The sequence below is a fragment of the Eumetopias jubatus genome, unplaced genomic scaffold (genome assembly GCF_037043125.1).
Source record: "Eumetopias jubatus isolate StellerSeaLion01/CBP00866 unplaced genomic scaffold, mEumJub1_p1.0 scaffold_3, whole genome shotgun sequence".
In the NCBI taxonomy this organism is placed as follows: domain Eukaryota; kingdom Metazoa; phylum Chordata; class Mammalia; order Carnivora; family Otariidae; genus Eumetopias; species Eumetopias jubatus.
In genome coordinates this window covers 15134080-15154558 of record NW_028274809.1, presented here as the reverse complement: position 1 = coordinate 15154558, position 20479 = coordinate 15134080, and the positions used below count along the sequence as shown (strand labels likewise).

The following is a 20479-nucleotide window of genomic DNA, read 5'->3' as shown; positions in this document are numbered from 1 at the left end:
TGCTTTGTACGGGGGCAACTGCGGCAGGGTGGGGCTCAGCTGGTTAAGTGTTTGGGGACTCTTGGTTTCTGCTCAGGTCATGGTCTCAGGGTCCTGAGATCGAGCCCCTGCACTGGGCTCCCCGCTCAGCAGGAATCTGCTTTCCCTCTCTCTCCTTCTGCCCCTCCCCCTGCTCTTGCACTCTCTCTCTCTAAAATAAATAAATCTGGGCGCCTGGGTGGCTCAGTTGGTTAAGCGACTGCCTTTGGCTCAGGTCATGATCCTGCAGTCCCTGGATCGAGTCCCACATCAGGCTCCCTGCTGAGCAGGGAGTCTGCTTCTCCCTCTGACCCTCTTCCCTCTCGTGCTCTCTCTCTCTCATTCTCTCTCTCTCTCGAATAAATAAATAAAATCTTTAAAAAAAATAAAATAAATAAAATAAATAAATCTGTCTTTTAAAAAAACCACTTTGTACGTGTTAACTCATTTAATATTCACTATGACACTGTCTAAGGGTAATTACTCTCCCCACCTTACAGGTAAAGAAATCTGAATCCAGAGGTTAAATAACCGGTCTGGGACCACACAGCTCCTAGGGGCTATTCCAGTCCAGGTGGTCATTACCACAGCTTGTGCTCTTGGTCCTCCCCAACAGCACCCCCTCCCCAGCTGCTGCTGCACGGTGGGTGCTCAGTGAATACATGCCAAGTGAACCAATGTCCGACGAAGGTTTGAATGCATCAAAATGGAACTCACTTCAAGATCCCAGTGAGAAATGTTCCTAGACACCAGATTCTCCTAGCACCTTCCCTTCCTTTCCTAGACCTTAGGGGATTCTTAGCCAGCAGTTCTATCCCTGGCCCTTGGAGAGATGTTCCCCTCCATGACTACAGAGCCCACTTGGCCACCCTTGGAGAGTGGGCCTCGCCCACACCCCCGGTCCTGCTCATTCAAGCTCCTTCTTTAACTGGTAACAAGCACCCAAGGGGCTGGACCAGAGAACACTTGCATGGGACTACCCAGTATCAGCCTTTCTTAAAAGCTATGAGCCAGGAACTCCAAATGGGGTCAGGCCGCACATTCCAATTCCACCCCAAAGTGAGCTTTGCCTCAAGGGGCACATCTCACACAGCGCTCTCTTCTCCATCAACTTCCCCAAAGCAGGTTCAATCCCTGCTTCATTTCTATCATTTCTAATTGACAGGAGGGAGAAGAAAGGTACTAATACTTATTATCTACTATGGGTACTAGGTTACCAACTTTAAATGCCTTAATCTTTTTTTTTTTTTTTTTCCCTTTGAGAGCAAGCACGGTGGGGAGGGGCTGAGGGAGAGGGAGAATATTAAGCAGGCCCCATGCCCACCCAGATCGAAGCCCGAAGCAGGGCTCCATCTCAGGACCCTGAGATCATAACCCTGAGATCATGACCTGAGCCAAAATCAAGAGTCGGACGCCACCCAGGTGCCCTTCAATGCCTTAATCTTTATACACACGATATAACTGCACTCATCTGACAGGTAATGAAAGCAATGAGTGCCCAGAATGGTTGCATTAAGTGTTAACTTGGCCAGTGAGTAGCAGCACTGGAATTCAAACCCAGATAAGTCTGGAGCCAAAGTCCATGCTCTTTCTACCCGACACTGTCTGAAGGTGTTCATTAGCAATTCCTGTTGGCATCCTCCCAAGTTCTAGAATCCCTGTCTGGGGAGGGAGGGAGACGGTGTGTTTTAGAAGCAGAAAATTTGCAATTTGAGGACCATTTCTACAGAGCATTCTTAAAAAGATTAAATCAGATAACCCAGGTGAAGAATTTAGCACCGTGGTTAGAAAAGCATAAGCACTCAGTGTATGTAAGCAATCCTTTTCCTCAACCAGGGCCAGAATGGAGAAATGTGAAGAAAAAATATTCAAATGAATACATAAATGAACAAATAAATCAATATTTATTCTCTTTGAAACAGTTCTTCAATGCTCTACCTTTTAATTTTGACTTTGTTGAAAAAACCAGTTGGCGCCTGGGTGGCTCAGTCGTTAAGCGTCTGCCTTCGGCTTAGGTCATGATCCCAGGGTCCTGGGATCGAGCCCCGCATCAGGCTCCCTGCTCGGCGGGAAGCCTGCTTCTCCCTCTCCCACTCCCCCTGCTTGTGTTCCCTCTCTCGCTGCTGTGTCTCTCTCTGTCAAATAAATAAAATCTTTAAAGAAAAAAACAACTGGTTCTAAGTAATAACCCGATTTTCCTAAATTTCATCAGAGATACCTAGAAAAATATAATGAGACATATTTTTTCATTGAATTAACTCTAATAAAGCCCCTGATGCCAGAAGAAAGGCAAGGGCTGCAAGCCTTACACGAGGCACACACACTTCGTTTTATGTTCCTTTCAATATTTGATTTTCAGACACTAAGTGCAAATACCGACATCAAGTCTCTAATGGTATTTGATGTTCTGAGATGTATATGCCCCTCTGGTCCTGCCTGTGACTTGGTTTGGAGACTTAGGCCGTGGATGTAAATAAGTCCGGCACTATGCACTTATTTAGAAGCTTCCACTGCATTCATTAGGAGGTAGATAAATAGTTTAAATAGGAGATCAAAGAGCAATTGAAATGATTATGTGAGCACAGAAACAACTTTGCGACTGGGGAGTATTTCCCTAAATGTGCAATGGCATTTTCAATACAATTAGGTGCTTAATTGTGTACTATCCTTAGTTAATACATTTTAACACATAAAACATTAGATTTTTTTAAGCTACTTTTGTCTACTTACTGCTTTTGGAAATCAGAAAAAAATGTATGAAGGCTCCTCTTTACCCTCTACCCAACAGGTTACTAAAGTTTTCAAAGTTTCAAATTCACACAAGTATAATTTGCTTAATATCTGTAAACCATTGTTTAAGTTTCTCTAAGAAATTTGTAAGGAGCCATGTGAAAAAGTATCCTTCACATTCCTAGAGACCAGCCACAAATTTGACTTTACTGCATAATTAGGACTTTCAAATTTTTTAAAAATTAAATACGAGGATTTGAGATAACACGCTGTTAAAATGTACACTTCTTCATTTCCATTTATGTGCTCTCACCAATTGTGGCTGAAATGTGGCCAAAAAAAAAGTCTTCAATTACTCATGATAACTGAGCCATTGATGTCCAGGTTTTATGAAAAGTATAGTTTTTCAGGGAGAGAGGGAAACACAAAATTGTAAGAGCACTCAGCACTCAAACAATAAAAGAATTCAATCAAGAAGCAGTATATAATTTCAAAAGACAAAAAACAAACACAAGACAAGACCCAATACCCTTCAACTGCACAATTACCAGTTAGAGAAAATAATAGCCGGCAGACCTCTATTTACCATAGCAACAAAAATAGAAAAGAAAAATTACTTGGGAATAAATTTAACATGAAATGTTCAAAATCTTATTTGAGAAAAAATGAAAGTTTCCTGAGGGACACAAGAGTAGATGTGAACAAAAGGGCACACGTTCTCTGTGCTGCATAGGATTACTCAACAATATAAAAGCATCAATTCTAATAAAAATACCAAGACATTGTTTATGGAGCAGGACAAGTAGAAATCAAGTTGATACAGAAAAATAAACATGCAAGAACAGTCAGGAAACATTTAAAAAGAAGAGCTGCAGCGTGGGACCAGGCCTACTAGACACGGCCATGTACTCTTAAGTCTTTACAACTGCGACAGGGTGGCAGGCACAGAAGTGACCAGACCAGCAGGAGGGCACACAAAGTCTAGGAACAGACCCAAGTGCACTGGCACCTTCATGACAAAGCTGGTATCTCAAATATGGACAAGGCAAGGACGGGCTTTTTAATAAATGGTGCTGGGACAAGGATTTACCATTTGGAGAAATATAAAATTAGATCTATACCTCACACCATAGATGGGATTAAACTCCACAGGAATTGGAGCTAAATGATGTCATTTTGGGAATGTTGGTGAGGTCCGGAGCCCACAGCCAAGAAAGAATTCTTGAGACATCTTTGGGGCAAAAGTGCGATTTCCTGATCGCACGGGGCCAGGACCTGTGGGCAGAGAGAGAGGCTGTCCCAGGGTTGTGAGGGGTGACTGATTAAATACTTGAGAGTTGGGGGAGGTAAGGAAAAAGGAGGCATCCAAAAGGGCTTTGATGTGTTAAAGAATACTCCCAGGAGCCTGGAGGCCTGGCCATTGTCAAACTAAGGTTGTTTTTCCTTCTAGTAAGGCATTACATTAAGACGGTTGGGAGTTACCCGGAGTAACATACTCTGCCTGCCTCAAGTATTTGTTAATCAGTGGCATGTTATAAGGAAATTTAATTTTATCTACATTTCCTTCTAACTTTGTTTCCCACATCACTGTGGAAGGGTGGGTGATGTTGGGGGGGAAGGGGGGCTCCAAGGAAATTGAGTCTATGGGTCTCTGGAAGTTAGGTGATTGATAAGAAGGCTTTTAATCTGTAAATCACTAAGATATGTTTGTAGCCTGCTGGAGACTGGGTCTCCAAGGACAGTGATCTCTATTAATTAACCATTTGTTTTCCCTTCCCTCAGTTTCCCTGGAGTGCCCGAGGAATGCCACACACAGCCCACCAGGGAATGTGGGGGGGGGGGCGTTGCCCGGTGTCAGCTTGCGCTTGGCCCTCAGCTTGCCTTCTGCCCCCTCATCATAAATGTTAAAAAAAAAAGGGGGGGGAAGAAAATCATGCAAGTACTAGAAGAAAATGTATGCAAGTTCCTCTTCCCTGTGTATAGGGAAGGGATTTCTAAAAACAGAATCAATCAAAGATAAATTTGACTCCATAAAAAATTTTTTAAATGTCATGACAGGAAAACAAACACCGTAAGCCAAAGTCAGAATACAAATGAAAAATGGGACAAAATATTTGCAACATAGGCCATAGATAAAGGGCTAGTTATCTAACATACAAAGAACTCAGAATGAAAGAGGAAGAGGTCAAAATGTCTGATAGAAATATGAGCAAAAGGCATAAAGACACACATGCATACGTGCACACAAATGTTTTAAATGACCCTTAAACATATGAAAAGATGTTCAAATTCACTCATAATGTGAGAAGTGCAAATTAAAACTACAGGGATACCTTTTCTTACCTTTTCTGGTTAACAAGAATTAGGCAGTATGACAACAAAAATTAAAGAGCATAACAAACAGTATAACAAAAATTAAATAGTATGAAAATAGCGTTTCTGATTTTTAGGAGAAATTAAAATTCAGATGTTTGCGTGAGCCCCTGCAAGTATCATGGGCCTTAGGCACCTGTGCTTCCTCAACCTACTGGATTAGCAAGCCCTGTTTGTGATAAGAGTTTATATTTTCATGGAGTTTTATAGTCTGATGGCAGAGAGAGAACTATTTCACTTTATTCACCTCAGTAAATAAATGAAGAAAATAGTTTCTGATTATGATAAATACCAAGACAATCTAGGTAATGTGACTCAGGATGGGATTAGGGTACAGCCTGTGAGTCTCTGAAGGCAGAAAATTTAAGGAGTCAGGCTATGCAAGCATCAATTTAATTAAATTATGATCAATTTTAATTTAAATTATAATTGGAAACAGGGAACCAAGATTAAAAAGCCTCGAGGCGGAGTCGGAAGCCCCTGAGGTTTGGCATGCACCCCACAAACCAAAGAGCTTACACTCCCCGTTGGTAACAAGAAAGGAACCATGGACGCTTCGTGGATCTAAAACGGTGTATATGGAATGGCTATTCCACAATGGGACTGTAAAACATCTGCAGCCCCCTCTTCTCAGACGGGAGGACCTAGGCATCCAACAGAATAGTCTGGAGAAGTCCCCACCCCCACCCTTTGCCTAGGGCTGGACATTCCAACAGGCATAAGCATTGACAGAGCAGGAACAATGATGCTGGCATTTCCACATTTCACCAACTTCCTCCTTCTATGGAATATCTGCATATAATAGAAGCCTAGTGAGATGTCAAAACGCAGTTGTATCAAGCATTCCTAATTAACAGATCATTTGGCACCAGAGTGAATCCACAATATTTCAACAATAAGTTGGTTCCCAAGTCAGAACAACAAAGACGAAGAGAAACTATCGGTAACTCACATACCTATGCTCGGAAGCCGAAAGTACCGGTAATTAGAAATTATGTATCAATAATTAGAAAACTACAGGTAGGACCAAAAGCAACCTGCCTTCCACAGTCTTTGGCAGCAACGTGTTCAAGCTGTATGGGATAATAAACAAAAGAACAGAGTGCCATTCCGACTGAATAAATCGGGTAAAGGAAGTCAAATGGGTCTGTAGGTAAAAGACACTGAAGTATCTACTGACTCAGGAGAGGGGAGGCTTAGAAAGCTGTGACACCCCTTATCAATAATTAATTTTGTCTTATGCAACAACGGGGCAGTTGAGGGACACATTAGCAAAGGGACAAACCGGCAAACAGTAACAAGGAGGAACAGGACAGAGTAACAGGCCTTGGGGGCGACGCGGGTTTGCATCCTGATCTCATTCCTCTACTTACCAGGCTGGGCAAGTTCTCTGCACGGAAACTTCTCCGAACCTCACTGACCTGTAGTTTCCTTCACTGTGAAACACAGATGCAGCCTCATTCATGGATGTGGTATGAAATAAAAAAAAATGCATATAGAATTTCGGAGTATTGGCTTCGTACCTGGTCGGTCCCGAACATGCTGCGTTCTTTTCCTAACGCAAATTTAGCCCAGAGTTCCACGGCATCTACTTCTCAGTTCGACAGCTGATCCCTGGTAATAATCCTGAGCTATACGGCAGCTCCACTCTTCCAGGTGCTTGGGGCAAACCTTGGAGTCCATGTTGACTTGCTGATTTCTCGCGTACCTCCCATCCAGGGCATGAGGAAGTCATGCTGGCTCCTCCACCAAAGTATGTCCAGAATATGACCATTTCTCATCCCCTCGACATCACCGCTCCTGGGGGAGCTGCTGTCATTTGTCCTGGGTCACCCCACAGCCTCTCCGGCAGCCTCCACGCCTCTACTCTTGCCTCCATAGGGTATGCACAGCATACCCTCCTAATGTGCAAGTCAGATACCATCTCTCCTCTACTCACAGCCTTCTGACGGCTCCCCTCTCACTCTTAGTAAAAGCCAATGTCCTTGCCAAGGACTGCCAGCCCCTACGCGATCCAGCCCGCACCAAACTCTCACACCTTCTGTGCTAAAACTCTCGCCTTCCCTCACTCTGCTGCAGCCACTCTGGGCTCCTTGCTTTTCCTTGGACACATCCGGGTCACTCCTGTCTTGGAGTGTTTTTGTCTAGCTATTTTCTCTGCCTGGGACCCCTTTCCTTGAATTTCACTCCGCTATCTTCCTCACCTCTCTCAAATTCTTTGAGCATGTATTACCCCGCTCACTCTAGTTGGTGAACTGCCCCCCACCCCCGCCCATAGGCATCTCCATTTCCAGGAACCTTTTTCTTTTCTCCATGGCGCTCATTACCTTCTAGAATACTGTAGAATTTATCTTTTTTATTAGGCTTGTCTGTCTCCCTCTGCAGGAACGTGAACTCCACAAGAGTGGGGGTCTCTGTTTTGTTCACTAATGTTCTTTTAAGAATCTAGAAGAGTACCTATATATAAGTACTCGATATTTTTTCTATGAATGGTGTTACATCAGTAAAAGCACTATGTATGAAATAATACACATCATACACAGTATAGGTATGCATCAATGCTTGGAAACTGCAAATTCCATTAATTCAGAGCCTTCCATGCCCTAATCATGGTGCACAGCTTGCGTTTACATAATGCGCAAAAACATGGAAAAATGTGAGCACCCTTAAATATGGCCGATATAAGAATCTAATATGCTTAGTCCAGGCTGGGTTAGTTCAAACCAGATTCAATGTGGTCAAAAGGAAAACCTCAAATAACTTGGAGTGGAGGCAGCAGGATGGCCGTGGTGGACAGAAACATGGAGGAAGTCTGAAGAAAATAAGGAGGACCATGACTCATTGGCTATGGGCCCTTTGAGTACCCTTATGGGAAAATAACTTGCTCCTGAAGAAGCTCCCTGCTACGCTATTGCCTCACGTTCACATCACTTCTCTTGCTTGGAGGTGGTGGGGAGGGGGCAGCGCTCTGCCCTTTGGCTCCCAGATGGGGAACTGGGTCCAGTGGCCCACTGCTCAGGTTACTGTTGCTGTGAAAGAAATCACTCCACAACTTAGCAGCTGATAACAGCCATTTTATTTTGTTCACAATTTGGTGGGTCAGAAATTCAGGAGGGGCTCACCTGGGCAGCTTGGGGGGTCTCACCTGGGACTTGGGGCCTCTCCTGCTATCCCAGTGGTGGGCTGGGTCTGCAGCCATCTGAAAGCTCAGCCGGGCCGAATGTCCAAGATGGCACTCATGGGGCTGGCAGTTAATGTGGGCTGTCAGCCAGAAGCTCAGCTCTGCTGCTGACCAGGAGGCCTCAGGGAGCTGGCTTCCCCCACCAAGTGGAAGCCACATGGCCTCTTCTGATCTGGTCTAAGACATTGTAGAGTCACTTCCACCATCTTCTATCAGTGGGTCACTAAGTTTGGCCCAGATTCAAGGGGAGGAACAGAAATTCCACCACTTGATAAGAGTGAGAATTTGCAGAAATAATTAAAACCTCTACACCCATCAAACATGAAGCTGTGAACTGGGGCTGTCTTAAAGTAGGTCTTAGGATGCTCAGACACCCCGAAGTGGTGTTTGAGGTTGCAGGAAGACAAGAACGTCTCATTATGTCCCTTGTGTAATGTATCCTCTATGACCTCCCTACACTTTCCTCCAGGTGCTCCTTTCAGCCTCTGGAAATTTAACAGTGGCTTGGTAGGTGGTGTGCAACAGGTGGGGGTGATGGTGGGGGGGGCAGCCACATCCCACCACAAACTTAAGGCAAATTCACACAAGTTCATTTATGCACATAGTACCCAAACTGTACACGTACGTACAAGCATCATTTGTTAAGTACCTACCATGTGCCTGACACCGAGCTCAATGCTGTTGTGTGAACAACTGCCTCATCCCAATAGCAATTAGGAGGAAAGCGAGAACTGTGAGGGGAGACAGGAGGAAGCCAGAACACAGACATCGGGGAAGGAATGATGGGCCATTTTAGAACTTGGGCTTCGACTGAGTGGGATGAACTGCGAGGGTTTTGTGCACAGGAATGGCATGATCTGACTCATGTTTTAACAGGCGTGTTGGGAATAGGTAATAGGGGCAGGAGCAGCCAGGAGAACACAGACATCGGGGAAGGAATGATGGGCCATTTTAGAACTTGGGCTTCGACTGAGTGGGATGAACTGCGAGGGTTTTGTGCACGGGAATGGCATGATCTGACTCATGTTTTAACAGGCGTGTTGGGAATAGGTAATAGGGGCAGGAGCAGGGAGACGGGGAAGGCTAATGGAATCTGGGGCGCCTGGGTGGCTCAGTCGGCTAAGCGTCTGCCTTCAGCTCAGGTCATGATCTCAGGGTCCTGGGATCGAGCCCCGCATCAGGCTCCCTGTTCAGCGGGGAGTCTGCTTCTTCCTCTCCCTCTGCTCCTCCTCCCCGCTCATGCTCTCAAATAAATAAAATCTTAAAAAAAAAAAAGAGGAGGCTGATGGAATCATCCAGATAACACTGGACTGGGCCATGGTAATAGCAGCTCAATGGTGCAAACGGGCCACGTTGGGATACATTTGGAAGGTAGAGCCCGTAGGCTTGTACTGAGGCTTGTCTGCAAGCTTGCCTGTTTTCAGCACACATGTGCAACTTGGAATCCATCTGATAAATTAACAGCTGCTAGGACTCCTGCAGCAAGATACTAGATGTCACATCTGTCACAGAGTCTACAAGAACTTTTGGATGTGGGAAAATACGCCACATTGCCTTGCTAATGCTGTAACAAAGTGTCTATTAATATATTTCTCCAGAATGTCAAAACTCAGGATCTAAAATTACTTCAAATATATGAACAAGCAGGATGGGCTAAGAGAAAAAGGAGCATGGGCTTTGAGGTCAGACAGACTGAGCTGGAAACTTCAGTCTCCCAGTTGGGTTTGACCTGAGAGGTCGACTCAGGCCCCACTTCTACGTTACAGATGACAAAACTGAAGGTGGCCCAGAATGTGTTTGTCTGCTCTCATGAGAAACCGTATGTACCAATATGTAATGGGCTTCTGAGGAACAGTTTGCATGTACAGTGCAAAGATTTAGAGAGAGATCTAAGGTATAGCCTTAGGGAACTGAAGAGTGAAGGGAAGGAAGGCTGGAACTCCAATACTTGAACCACTCACCTGAGCACGTGTTTTACAGATGAATGGTAAGCCAGGTGAAATCTACAAAGGGAAGGCCAGAAACAAGAACTTGCTCATGCATTTCCACTGTCCAGCAACCTTGGCAATGAGTGCATCAGGTTGTCACGATGGCATCAGTCATCCAGCCAACCTTTCTCCGTGTCCTTGGCTGCTAAGCAGCCTTCCAGTGATGACTTGGGTTCTATCTAGACTGTCCTACTAAAGTTACGTGGTCTGGGGGCACCTGGGTGGCGCAGTCGGTTAAGCGTCCAGCTCTTGGTTTCAGCTCAGGTCGTGATCTCTGGGTCATGAGATCGAGCCTGACATCAGGCTCTGCACTCAGTGCAGAGTCTGCTTGAGAGTCTCTCTCCCTCTCCCTCTGCCTCTTCTGCTCGTGCCCTCTAATAAATAAACAAATCTTAAAAAAAAAAAGTGGTCTGTTTGGTAGATAGAATTCTTATTGTAAATTAATAAACTGGAATTCCATATATTAAGACATTGAGATGTGCCTTTTCATTCCCTATTCAAAGGAAGAAAATTCAAGTGCTGGCAATGGTGTGAGGATATTAGCAGTAAGAATAAAAAACTTAAAATATGCATATTCTTTGACCTAGTAATTCCCATGTTGAAGTATTTATCCTATGAAAATAATTGGAAAAGTGGGCAAAGATGAACATACAAGCATGCTGAATTTAGTATTTCTGAAGTGTTTTAATTAAAATTATAAACATCCTAAAAATATACGGTCTAGTTTCAACATGGAATTGGTAAAATACTCGACAGTTTGGCCACATAACGGAACAATGGGATACTGCGGTCCAAGCTAGGTGATGCTGCAGTGCACACACACACACGCACGTGCACACACACAAACTCACACAACCTCAGTGGACTGAAACAACAATGATTTATTGATCTCCCATGCAAAGTCCACTGCAGGTCCAGGGCAGTCGGGCTCCACGGGATCTTCTCTATCAACGCACTTCTGTGACCCCGGTGGGAAACCCATGGAGGTTAATTAAGCCTCTCACCTGCTAGTAAATCCTTCTGCCGGCACTTCATTGGCTAAAGCAAGTCACGTGCCCTTACCGACCCTCCAGGCGCCGGAGACCCGCGGCGGGAGCGCAAGTCCAACCTCGCATCCGCCACAACTGAAAATGCTCCCGTGGAGCTCTATTTTTTGATGTGGGCAAGTGATCCATAATACAGCAGGTGGGGGGAGAAGTACAGCCCCTTAAAACTGTATCCACAGGTGTCTTTTACAGAGGCATGCATACATTTAAGAAAAACACTGGAAAGACATACAGCCCAGGTTTAACAGTGTTTTCTCTGGGTGGTGGGACAGAGGGCTTAAAACAAATCTTTTTACTACTTTTTGGTATTCTCTTTTAATTTTCGTTTTCTTTTTATTCTTTTTAATTATATATTATTACATATTATTTATTAAATAAAGCTATATTACTTTGAAGAAACACAGTAAACTGCCATGCTGGTTTCTAAGAAATCAACTTCCTATCAGCTAAGCAGAGGAATAAGTTATCCTGGGTCTGAACCACCCTGTGTTTATTCACAAAACTGAGCTGCTGATGTGGAGACCTGGGGCACAGATGCCGGTCTCCCCATGGGACTTGGGGAACCTAGACATCCAGAGCAATTGGACTTCGGGGCTTCACAAACTTCAAAAGATAGTAATAGCTGACCCCTAACCCTTACAGGAAACACTGCACTCTAGCACGTGAAAGCAGGTGTATGGAGAAGGCACGTGCTTTCAAGTCAGACATAAATGGACAGCCGCACAGGATCTTAGTTTTCTCACCTGTAACACAGGGACAGCAATGCCCTGCAGAAGTGCTGCCAGGATTGAACAGCGGAGGGCAGGCAGAGCACCCAGCAGAGTGTGCTAAATACATGGTGGTTACTACTATTGCCCTATGTCCGTACCAAACACAACAAAAGCTAAATTAAGCAACAGAGTAACAAGCAAGGAACAGTTTATTGTATATGTATATTCTCAAAAAAAAAAAAAACCCACAACACAAAAACAGAACCCACAAACAGGAGGAAAAGAACAAAGTTTTCTAACTCTCTGGGATACACGGGCACCGTATCTTATAGAAACATAGCTAGTACAAGACAAAATGTACTAATCAACATTGACCTTTGCTTCCCCAGTCAAAAAGGCTATAGAGTAAAACACTTTAAATTGTATTCTAATATAAATTTGTTGCACAATGAAACAATTTACTCAAAGAGTTACTGTATAGTAAACTGCAGAAAATAGAGTAGGCATTCAATAATCTGCTCACAATTAACAATTAAGCAATAGACACTTGAATAAATAGAGCATGTATTACTTATTTGTTAAACCTCACATTTCTAATGAGCAGATGGTTTGTCATTAATAGTAACTGGTTCCTTACATTTTAGAAGACACCAGATCCAGTAACGGAAGTAGGAAGTAACTGAATGAAACCTCATTTTAGAAAATATTTCCTCGGGTCTGAGTCACTGTGGAATTTATTACATATTTAGGCCAGTTTCAACAGTTTAAAAATGTAGGTACAAGCAAATTGAATTCTTTAGGGGAGAACCAAGTGAGGCGTTCGAGAGCACTATTTTTATTCATATCCTCCAGGCAGCAAGACAGAAGCAGGACATCGTAAACAGAGATTTACAGTATACTGAATAACCGGTTTCCAGCTAACGCCATGGGGTGTTTCTATCATTTGCACTAAAAAAAAAGGGGCAATCTGAGAACACGTCTTGAATGAAGAATTGACATTTCCTTATTGCAGAACATACTAGATCTAAAACAGAAGGATCTTCTCTAACATTCTGTACTTCTTAATCCCTAGTTGTAGAAATTAGCGTGAGTATTCAGGAATGGAAAAACCAAGAACTGTTACTTGAAGAGCTATTTTAAATGACCGGTTTAAGACTAACACAGTCAAAATAAGGCAATAACTAGAAGCCTCACTGGATCGTCCTTATGTGTCCAGTCAGCAGAATTGAGAAAATAATTTTTGCCCACCTCTATAAAAAATATTACCCCATTTGCTCCCTTGTGTGTAGCAGAGACAAGACAAACCTGCTACATGAGTTCTTAAAATGAAAAGTGCTAAGAGGCTCTGGTGGAGAGAAAAGTTAACTGAAACATTCTTTCCTTTTCCGGATGCCCCTCTCCAATTCTTCCTTACATAATGCCTCCCCTCTTTGATTTATATTAGCTTAACCCCTTAAGAGGTGCTCTCACAACCTTATATTCTCTCTAGAACACTGGGTTTTTCATTCAGAATTTTTGAGAATAAAAGAAGGCTGTAAGCTACAGTGTGATATTGTACTCAGTCTACCACAGACATTACAAAATCACATTTTACAGAAGTTAAAGGCAAACAAAAACCACAGTTCAGTACTCATCAACATGGCAAGAAACAGATCATATCCTATTTTCCTTCAGGACGTCATGAAATCCCCAGGATAGCACCTTTGTGTGAGCTGGACCATTAACTGAACAAGAGCTAACACTCAACACTGCCCTGTAAGGTCCCATCCGCCCAGTGTCCTTCTAGCCTGTATTAGTAGCCTACGTTTTGCAAAGAGCTGACAGGAAGTTTTTAAAGGAAACACCTCTTTCAGGTGACAGAAAACAAAAATTACACAGAGCAACAAAACCCTTCAGTCTTATTCCTGAAAGCAAGTCAATTTTTAATGCAGATCATTCTAGAATATGAGGCGCTTGACCTCCTTTCCTTATTATTTGTATCACTTGGCTAGTAAGACATCTTAGTTTAATTACCTGTCTTAAACATTACAGTCCTTCTCTGTTGTTAAAAAACAGATTTAATCCCTTCATGGTATCACACACAACAACCATGCTGTCTTGATATGATCCCAACACAGTGACGCAGTAGTGAGTTTTAATCAATATCCACTAGTAAGACTAACAAAAATACTGTTGCTATCTCTTTTAAAATCTGTCTTTAAGAAAAGTAGGCCTCTCTCCACTCACTTGCATAGCCCTAAAGTAATAAGTATGTGTACTATTGTTAAAAACAAAGAAATAAATATTGGAATATTAAAAGACAGGCTCTCCCATTCCCTACCTCTTCCCCATCCTGGTACTAAGTGGCCAAAAACTTTTAAAATGCCATTTGCTACAAGAGAATTTGCTAGTGGCTATGAAAGCAATTTACAAGTTAGGAATGATTGCGCAGGGCCTGCTTAATGGTTACTGCTCTGGGTTACTAATTCCCTTCTATGAGATGGTAATAATATTCCTTACAATGAAAAATCAACATGGTTTAGAAAGCTTTGGAGTTCTTTTCTGAGGTGTATTATTATTAAACTGCCACAATATCGCAGGGGCCCATCTTGGAACTACAAACAGAATGCATCCTTTTGGGACTGGGCTGTCCTATGGAGCAGCCTGATCATCTCCCCTCACCACCGTGCTGTGGGCTGGGCTGGTTTTCCCTTTTCCGCGAGTCGTTCCTGACAGCAGTGAGACAGTCAGGCGGCTTGTGTGACTCCCACGTTAACAGCACCATAAAAACGTTTTGTCCTCACAGCACATTTGGGGGAAAGGGAAGGATGTGCGCTGCCCAGGTTAATACAGCAATTCTACAGCTCACTTAGTAACAACTGTGAAGGTTGGCCCCTGGCTTACTGGCTGGCCGGGAAGAGGAAACTGAGCGCTCCAAATACCAAGTGCAGGTAATGGCGCTACCTGCCGAGAACAGAGATCTTTAAGAAGAATCACTATGTGGAGAGAGATTCTCATACTGCCAGTGAGGAAGGAGAGATCTCTGGGTTCTTGGGGTCCTCCTGCACCCCTCAAGAAAGAGGCAGCAAGTCCTCCTCCCCTTAATACCTGCTCTAACCACAGAGCCACAGGTGCCCGGGGAGGGCCGGCAAGTCTGAGGGGAAGGGTGTTTGCACTGGGAACGGCTTTGACACTTTTGTTCAGTCGTTTTCCCTCTAGAACTCTCACTTGCCAAATGACTCCTTCAGCACGCGTGAGCTCACTGTTCACGAGGAAGTCTCACCGAAGTCCTTCCTTTCCTCAGGGAACCGCTACAGATGAACTTTTTTTCATATTCGTCCCCACAGGTAGTTCCACAAATGCCCCAAACACACCTTACATTTTTCTCTCTTTAAAAATGTTGCTTTGTTTTTTTAGTGGCTACTGTCCATTCCCGTGACTGTGACCGTGGAGCCACGGGGAAGGGCTGCGTTGGTGAAGGGTGCCACAGGGAAGGTGCAGACCTCACCCAGCTCCCGGATCAACGTGGAGCAAACCCAGTTGCCAGACTGCAGCCCACCACGGGCGTCATGTCCCAGATCTGCAAGAGAAAGAACATGCCAGAGAAGGCAGCGCTCATCACAGGGTCCAGAAGCACAGTTTACACCACACCGCGGTTAAACTTGAAAAGGGGACAAAAGAACTCATTCTCTCATTCTTTCACTACAAAACCTTCTCAAGATCTATAGACGAACCCCTTAGTGCACTAAAATGTGAAAAAAACTTGTGAGTGGTATCTTGACACCTGAAAATGCTGTAATAATGATGCTTTACTATAAATTTAATTTCATTTTTAATAAGAAACCTACTGGGAAAAGCCCCTATTTAAAAAAAAAAAAACCATGAAACAAAGTGTGTCATGGTTTCACAACTCCGGAGTGGTGCTCAGTATAAAACACTTGCTTTTCATTTCTGTATGAGTGACCTGAGGGATTTAATGAAAAAATGTGTGGTTATTTCCTACAACTAGGAAACCTGTCCAGGCTGAGAGGAACACCAGCTGGGGAAGGATGACAAGGGACAGGGGCCGGCTAAGCCCTGACCCGCTGGGGAGGCAGGACTGCCAGGCAGATGGTGACTCCCAGGTGCCAGGCCCCAGCAGCGACTCTGAGAGATGGAGATGGCACAGGAAACCCCCCGGAAGGAGTGGCCAGCGCGCGCGGGGCACCCGCAAGCATGCAGTGTGTTCCTCGGGGTCTTCATCCTGCTTCAGGCTGCATGGCTGCTTATAAAAAGGGAAGGCAAGCCTGCCGATGAGAAAGTGAGGCTGGACGAGCGGCCGTCTGCTGGCAGCACAATCACGGAGCCCTCTACACACGGACGCTTGTCGGGACTCAGAAGCAGGTTACCTTCACGATGCGGTCGGTCCCACAGGTCACCATCAGTCCCCGAGCAACGTCCATGGACATGTGGGAAATGTTATGTTTCCCTTCATGAAAGGTTGCTAGAGAAGTCCGACTGACAAAGAGAAAAGAGAGAAAAGAGACACCGCTGAGAGCTGACTTGCAACATAAAGGAAACACAACGACAGTGTTAAAATATACTCCTAAAAATGTGGCTACAGTTTAGAAAACTGTCAGGATAAGCTGCAAGATTGTTTTATATAAGGTTTGACAAAACTCTCCAAATAACGGATTTTTATTTTTTCAGTGGAAAGGCTGGTATATTCCTAGACATAAGACAAGGGCCTTTTTTTTTTAATTTAATTTTATTATGTTAGTCGCCATACATTACATCATTAGTTTTTGATGTAGTGTTCCATGATTCATCGTTTGCATGTAACACCCACTGCTCCATGCAGAACGTGCCCTCTTTAATACCCATCACCAGGCTAACCCATCCCCCCACCCCCCCTCCCCTCTAGAACCCTGAGTTTGTTTCTCAGAGTCCATAGTCTTTCATGGTTCGTGTCTCCCCCTCCAATTTACCCCCTTCATTTTTCCCTTCCTTCTCCTAATGTCCTCCATGCTATTCCTTATGTTGCACAAAAAAACAAGGGCCTTTAATTGTGCAGAGGAACTGCACTGCAGGAGCTCCTACTCCATGGGCAAGACCCTCATGGGGAGGCCGTAGGCTCCCCGAAGCCTCTCTGCCCTCCGCAGCTCCCGGCACCGGCTCTTGCTCTGCTCCCGCGCCCGCAACCCCAGCCTCCTCACGAGCGCACATGGACTGACACCAGTGATGCTGACTAGCCTTTCAACGTGGGCCTCGGCCAAGGTTTGCCAGGCTAGCACTTTCTAAGATGATTCAAAGGGAAGGCAAAGAAAATGAAATTCCCAGGCACATGTGAGCCAAGGTTGGAGCACTGGATGGACCAACTTGCCACTGCATCAGTGCGTATTGGCCCTGACCTTGCGGAGGCTCAGTGCTCAACTGCCGCACTGGTCTTGGCAACATCATTCCTCACACTGTTTGGGAGAAACTCGCTGAGGCCATACAGCGAGGACAGAATTCCTTCCCCAGGAACGGTTTATGAAGCTGGGAAGAGATGAACAGGTGGGTAGAAATACACCCTGTCATTTCTCAGGCTCTCCTCCCTGCAGGCGCCCAGTAAGACAAAGACCCACAAACACTCACTCCTCGTCTTTGATGGAGTCGTAGCAGGAATCGCACACGCGGACCTGGAACTCGAAGCCCATGACAGGGTAGCTGGAGCGCTTGCTGCTGCACTTCCCACACACAGCCTGCCCACATTTCCGGCAGTGATGCTTCAGGGACCACCGGAAGGAAGAAAAGGGGAGAGTTTAGCTTTTGCTGTGGTGCTCCCGGCTTCCCTTCAGGGCAGGGGGTGATGGTGGGGAAGAGTCGCCTTGAATTATAATTACCCCATTCAATGTACCCGTTAACACAAAAGGCAGACAGTGTCCACACTTGTGAAGGATTTCCAAAGATCCTTGTTTTATTGATCAAATACCGCTTTTTATTCATTCATATTATCTGTCTAGATGTCTACAAACAGCATTATTAAAACCAACTTCAAGTTCATTTAGGAGCTCAAATGACTAGGGGTTGCAGGAAAAAAATCTATTCCTGTCAGAGAAAAGTTTTGAAATAATGTAATATGCCCTCCTTAAGAAATAAATATCCATAATCATATGTTTTACTATTTCTTTTAATCTTTCAATCACTCTGGACATAAGCTTCAAGAACATTCAAAACAGTCCAGTTATGACTTTTGTCATATTCTTTCAACACTCAAAGTTTAGTGACCCCTACCTTTCCTCTCTCTTCTAGTAGTTAATTCATAAAATGGAAATTAACTTCTTCACATTTCCCATACACGCAGGGATTATCTGGCCCATCAATTACAATACACTAGTTACCAGCAGACATGCGTTGCAGGAAGCAGGCTAACCATGGAACTCGGGTTCCATTTCTGAGCATCAGAATGTTATAGGAATGCTAAGATCTCCCCTGTACTTCCTGCCGGTCTCCTACCAGACCTTGTGGAAGAGTAGCTTCGTAGTAACATTAAAGAAAGTTTATTAACACACACAGACTTTAAGCCAATCCCTCCTAGAGGTGCAAAGAAATAAAATTAGCATTCTTTATTACTTACCTGCACCAATTCATATTCAATTGGAGTAGGCTACCTTCAAGGTTGCTGTAGAAATATGTTTTTTGTAGAACTTTAGAAGTACATGAATACCTAGTGATAAGGGCGTCTCTGAAATCTATAGGCTATTTGGGACATGTTTCTTTAATCAAAAAAAAGAAAAAGAGTACCAGAAACATGCTTAATAAAAATGTTCCAGGTACACTTATATGGAACAACCTGTGAATAAGTTAAAATTCTTAGTGTCACAGTATTCCAGTGAGGGCCAAATTGTTACATTTTTAACAAACAGTGAAAGCATAAGGTTTACAGTCATATGACCGGCTTCATTCTTAGCACAGAACACTGACTTGAACAAGTAATACTCCTAACTGAAGCATCTTTCATGTATTTACAAATAGGCTCTCAGTGTTTTCCGTGCATCCCTGCTCTTCCAACGCTGGACAAGCGATGGAACACTTAGGTAATAATCTCGTTGGCCCCAGGAAAGGTCCCACTCATGGTTTGTTACACAGAGATAGTGACCTCAAAAATGCAGTTCACAGCACTTATAGGAAAAAGTACGATTCCAAACAAAATGACAGATTAATACCACAAAGAACAAGTTACGTGATTAACCCAGTGACAGTTCAATGTTGGCTACTCACCTGTCTCAACCCCAGTGTCTTTGTGTCCCACATCTGCTTTATATTCCAGAAAAAGGGCTGCTCGCACTTCTGGCAAGAATCACTCTCTAACCACTGAGGAGCCTGGGGGAGGACAAAGTCAAGGCCACCACTGGAGCACCTGCTTGTTTCCTAGGATTTCTCAGGGTTAATACAACAATTTCAGACCTTGTTGGTTGTTAGCATTTTAAAAAAACTCCTCAATATGTTAGAGCTGTTGCCTTATTCAATCGTATGTGTTTTCAGTAATCTCTATCATTTTAGCAATGTTACAGGACTGTTCGATTTTTAATGTATAGACAGGGAGGAGTAATTCAGTTTCCACTGTGAACTCCTCAGGGTTGTCTTCATATATTTCTTTTCTGTGCCAGAGGTGTTTAGTATCTATATCCAGTTGAGTGAAAATCCATTTCTTACAGAATCTGGTGAACTACCACTTGGGAAGTCTTGTGAGGTCACAGGGTGACCAACAGGAGAGTTCCTCCAGGTGCGTCTCACGTCCGACAGATTTGCGCCTCCCCCCGCCCCCAGCTCCCAGGAATGGCACGGTCTCCCGTGTACACACCCCACCCCCAGACCTCCGCCCCAGCACTGGCCTCTCTGTGCTGTCATCCTTTCCACACACTTCCATTCTACCACTAACCAGTTACTCACCACGCTCGCTCATCTTTGTGTACGGATAGCCTGTCACAGACTAGGTTCTCAATGAATTTTTATTGAAACAGGATGATTAAAGTCTCGGCATTACTTTAGCAAGAACTTAGAAAATATTTTTCTAAATAAACCATTACAAATTGTACCCGATTAGGGGCACTTGGGTGGCTCAGTTGGTTAAGCATCTGCCTTTGGCTCAGGTCATGATCCCAGGGTCCTGGGATGGAGCCCCATGTCACTGTTGGGCTCCTTGTTCATTGGGGAGCCTGCTTCTCCCTCTGCCCCTCCCCACTCCTGCTCTCTCTCTCCCTCAAATAAATAAAATCTTTAAAAAAAAAATAGGGGCACCTGAGTGGCTCAGTCATTAAGTGTCTGCCTTGGGCTCAGGTCATGATCCCAGGGTCCCGGGATCGAGCCCCACATCGGGCTCCCTGCTCCGCAGGAAGCCTGCTTCTCCCTCTCCCACTCCCCCTGCTTGTGTTCCCTCCTCACTTTGTCTCTCTCTCTGTCAAATAAATAAATAAAATCTTAAAAAATAAA

General features: G+C 44.3%; 2 protein-coding genes across 2 annotated transcripts in view; both read right to left on the bottom strand.

The window, feature by feature from the left end:
• The window catches only part of AP1S3 (adaptor related protein complex 1 subunit sigma 3), a 70348-nt gene extending 61887 nt beyond the window's left edge, over positions 1-8461 (bottom strand). The window contains 2 exon segments of the mRNA XM_028105062.2: positions 8042-8150; positions 8244-8461. Of these exon segments, the coding sequence (XP_027960863.2) occupies positions 8042-8150; positions 8244-8461 (327 nt within the window).
• Positions 8462-12237: 3776 nt separating this feature from the next.
• The window catches only part of WDFY1 (WD repeat and FYVE domain containing 1), a 47841-nt gene continuing 39599 nt past the window's right edge, over positions 12238-20479 (bottom strand). The window contains exons 9-12 of the mRNA XM_028105186.2: positions 19268-19369; positions 17642-17772; positions 16414-16522; positions 12238-15605 (exon numbers count right to left, since the gene is read on the bottom strand). Of these exons, the coding sequence (XP_027960987.1) occupies positions 15546-15605; positions 16414-16522; positions 17642-17772; positions 19268-19369 (402 nt within the window). The 3' untranslated portion in view covers positions 12238-15545. The remainder of the gene's footprint in view (positions 15606-16413; positions 16523-17641; positions 17773-19267; positions 19370-20479) is intronic.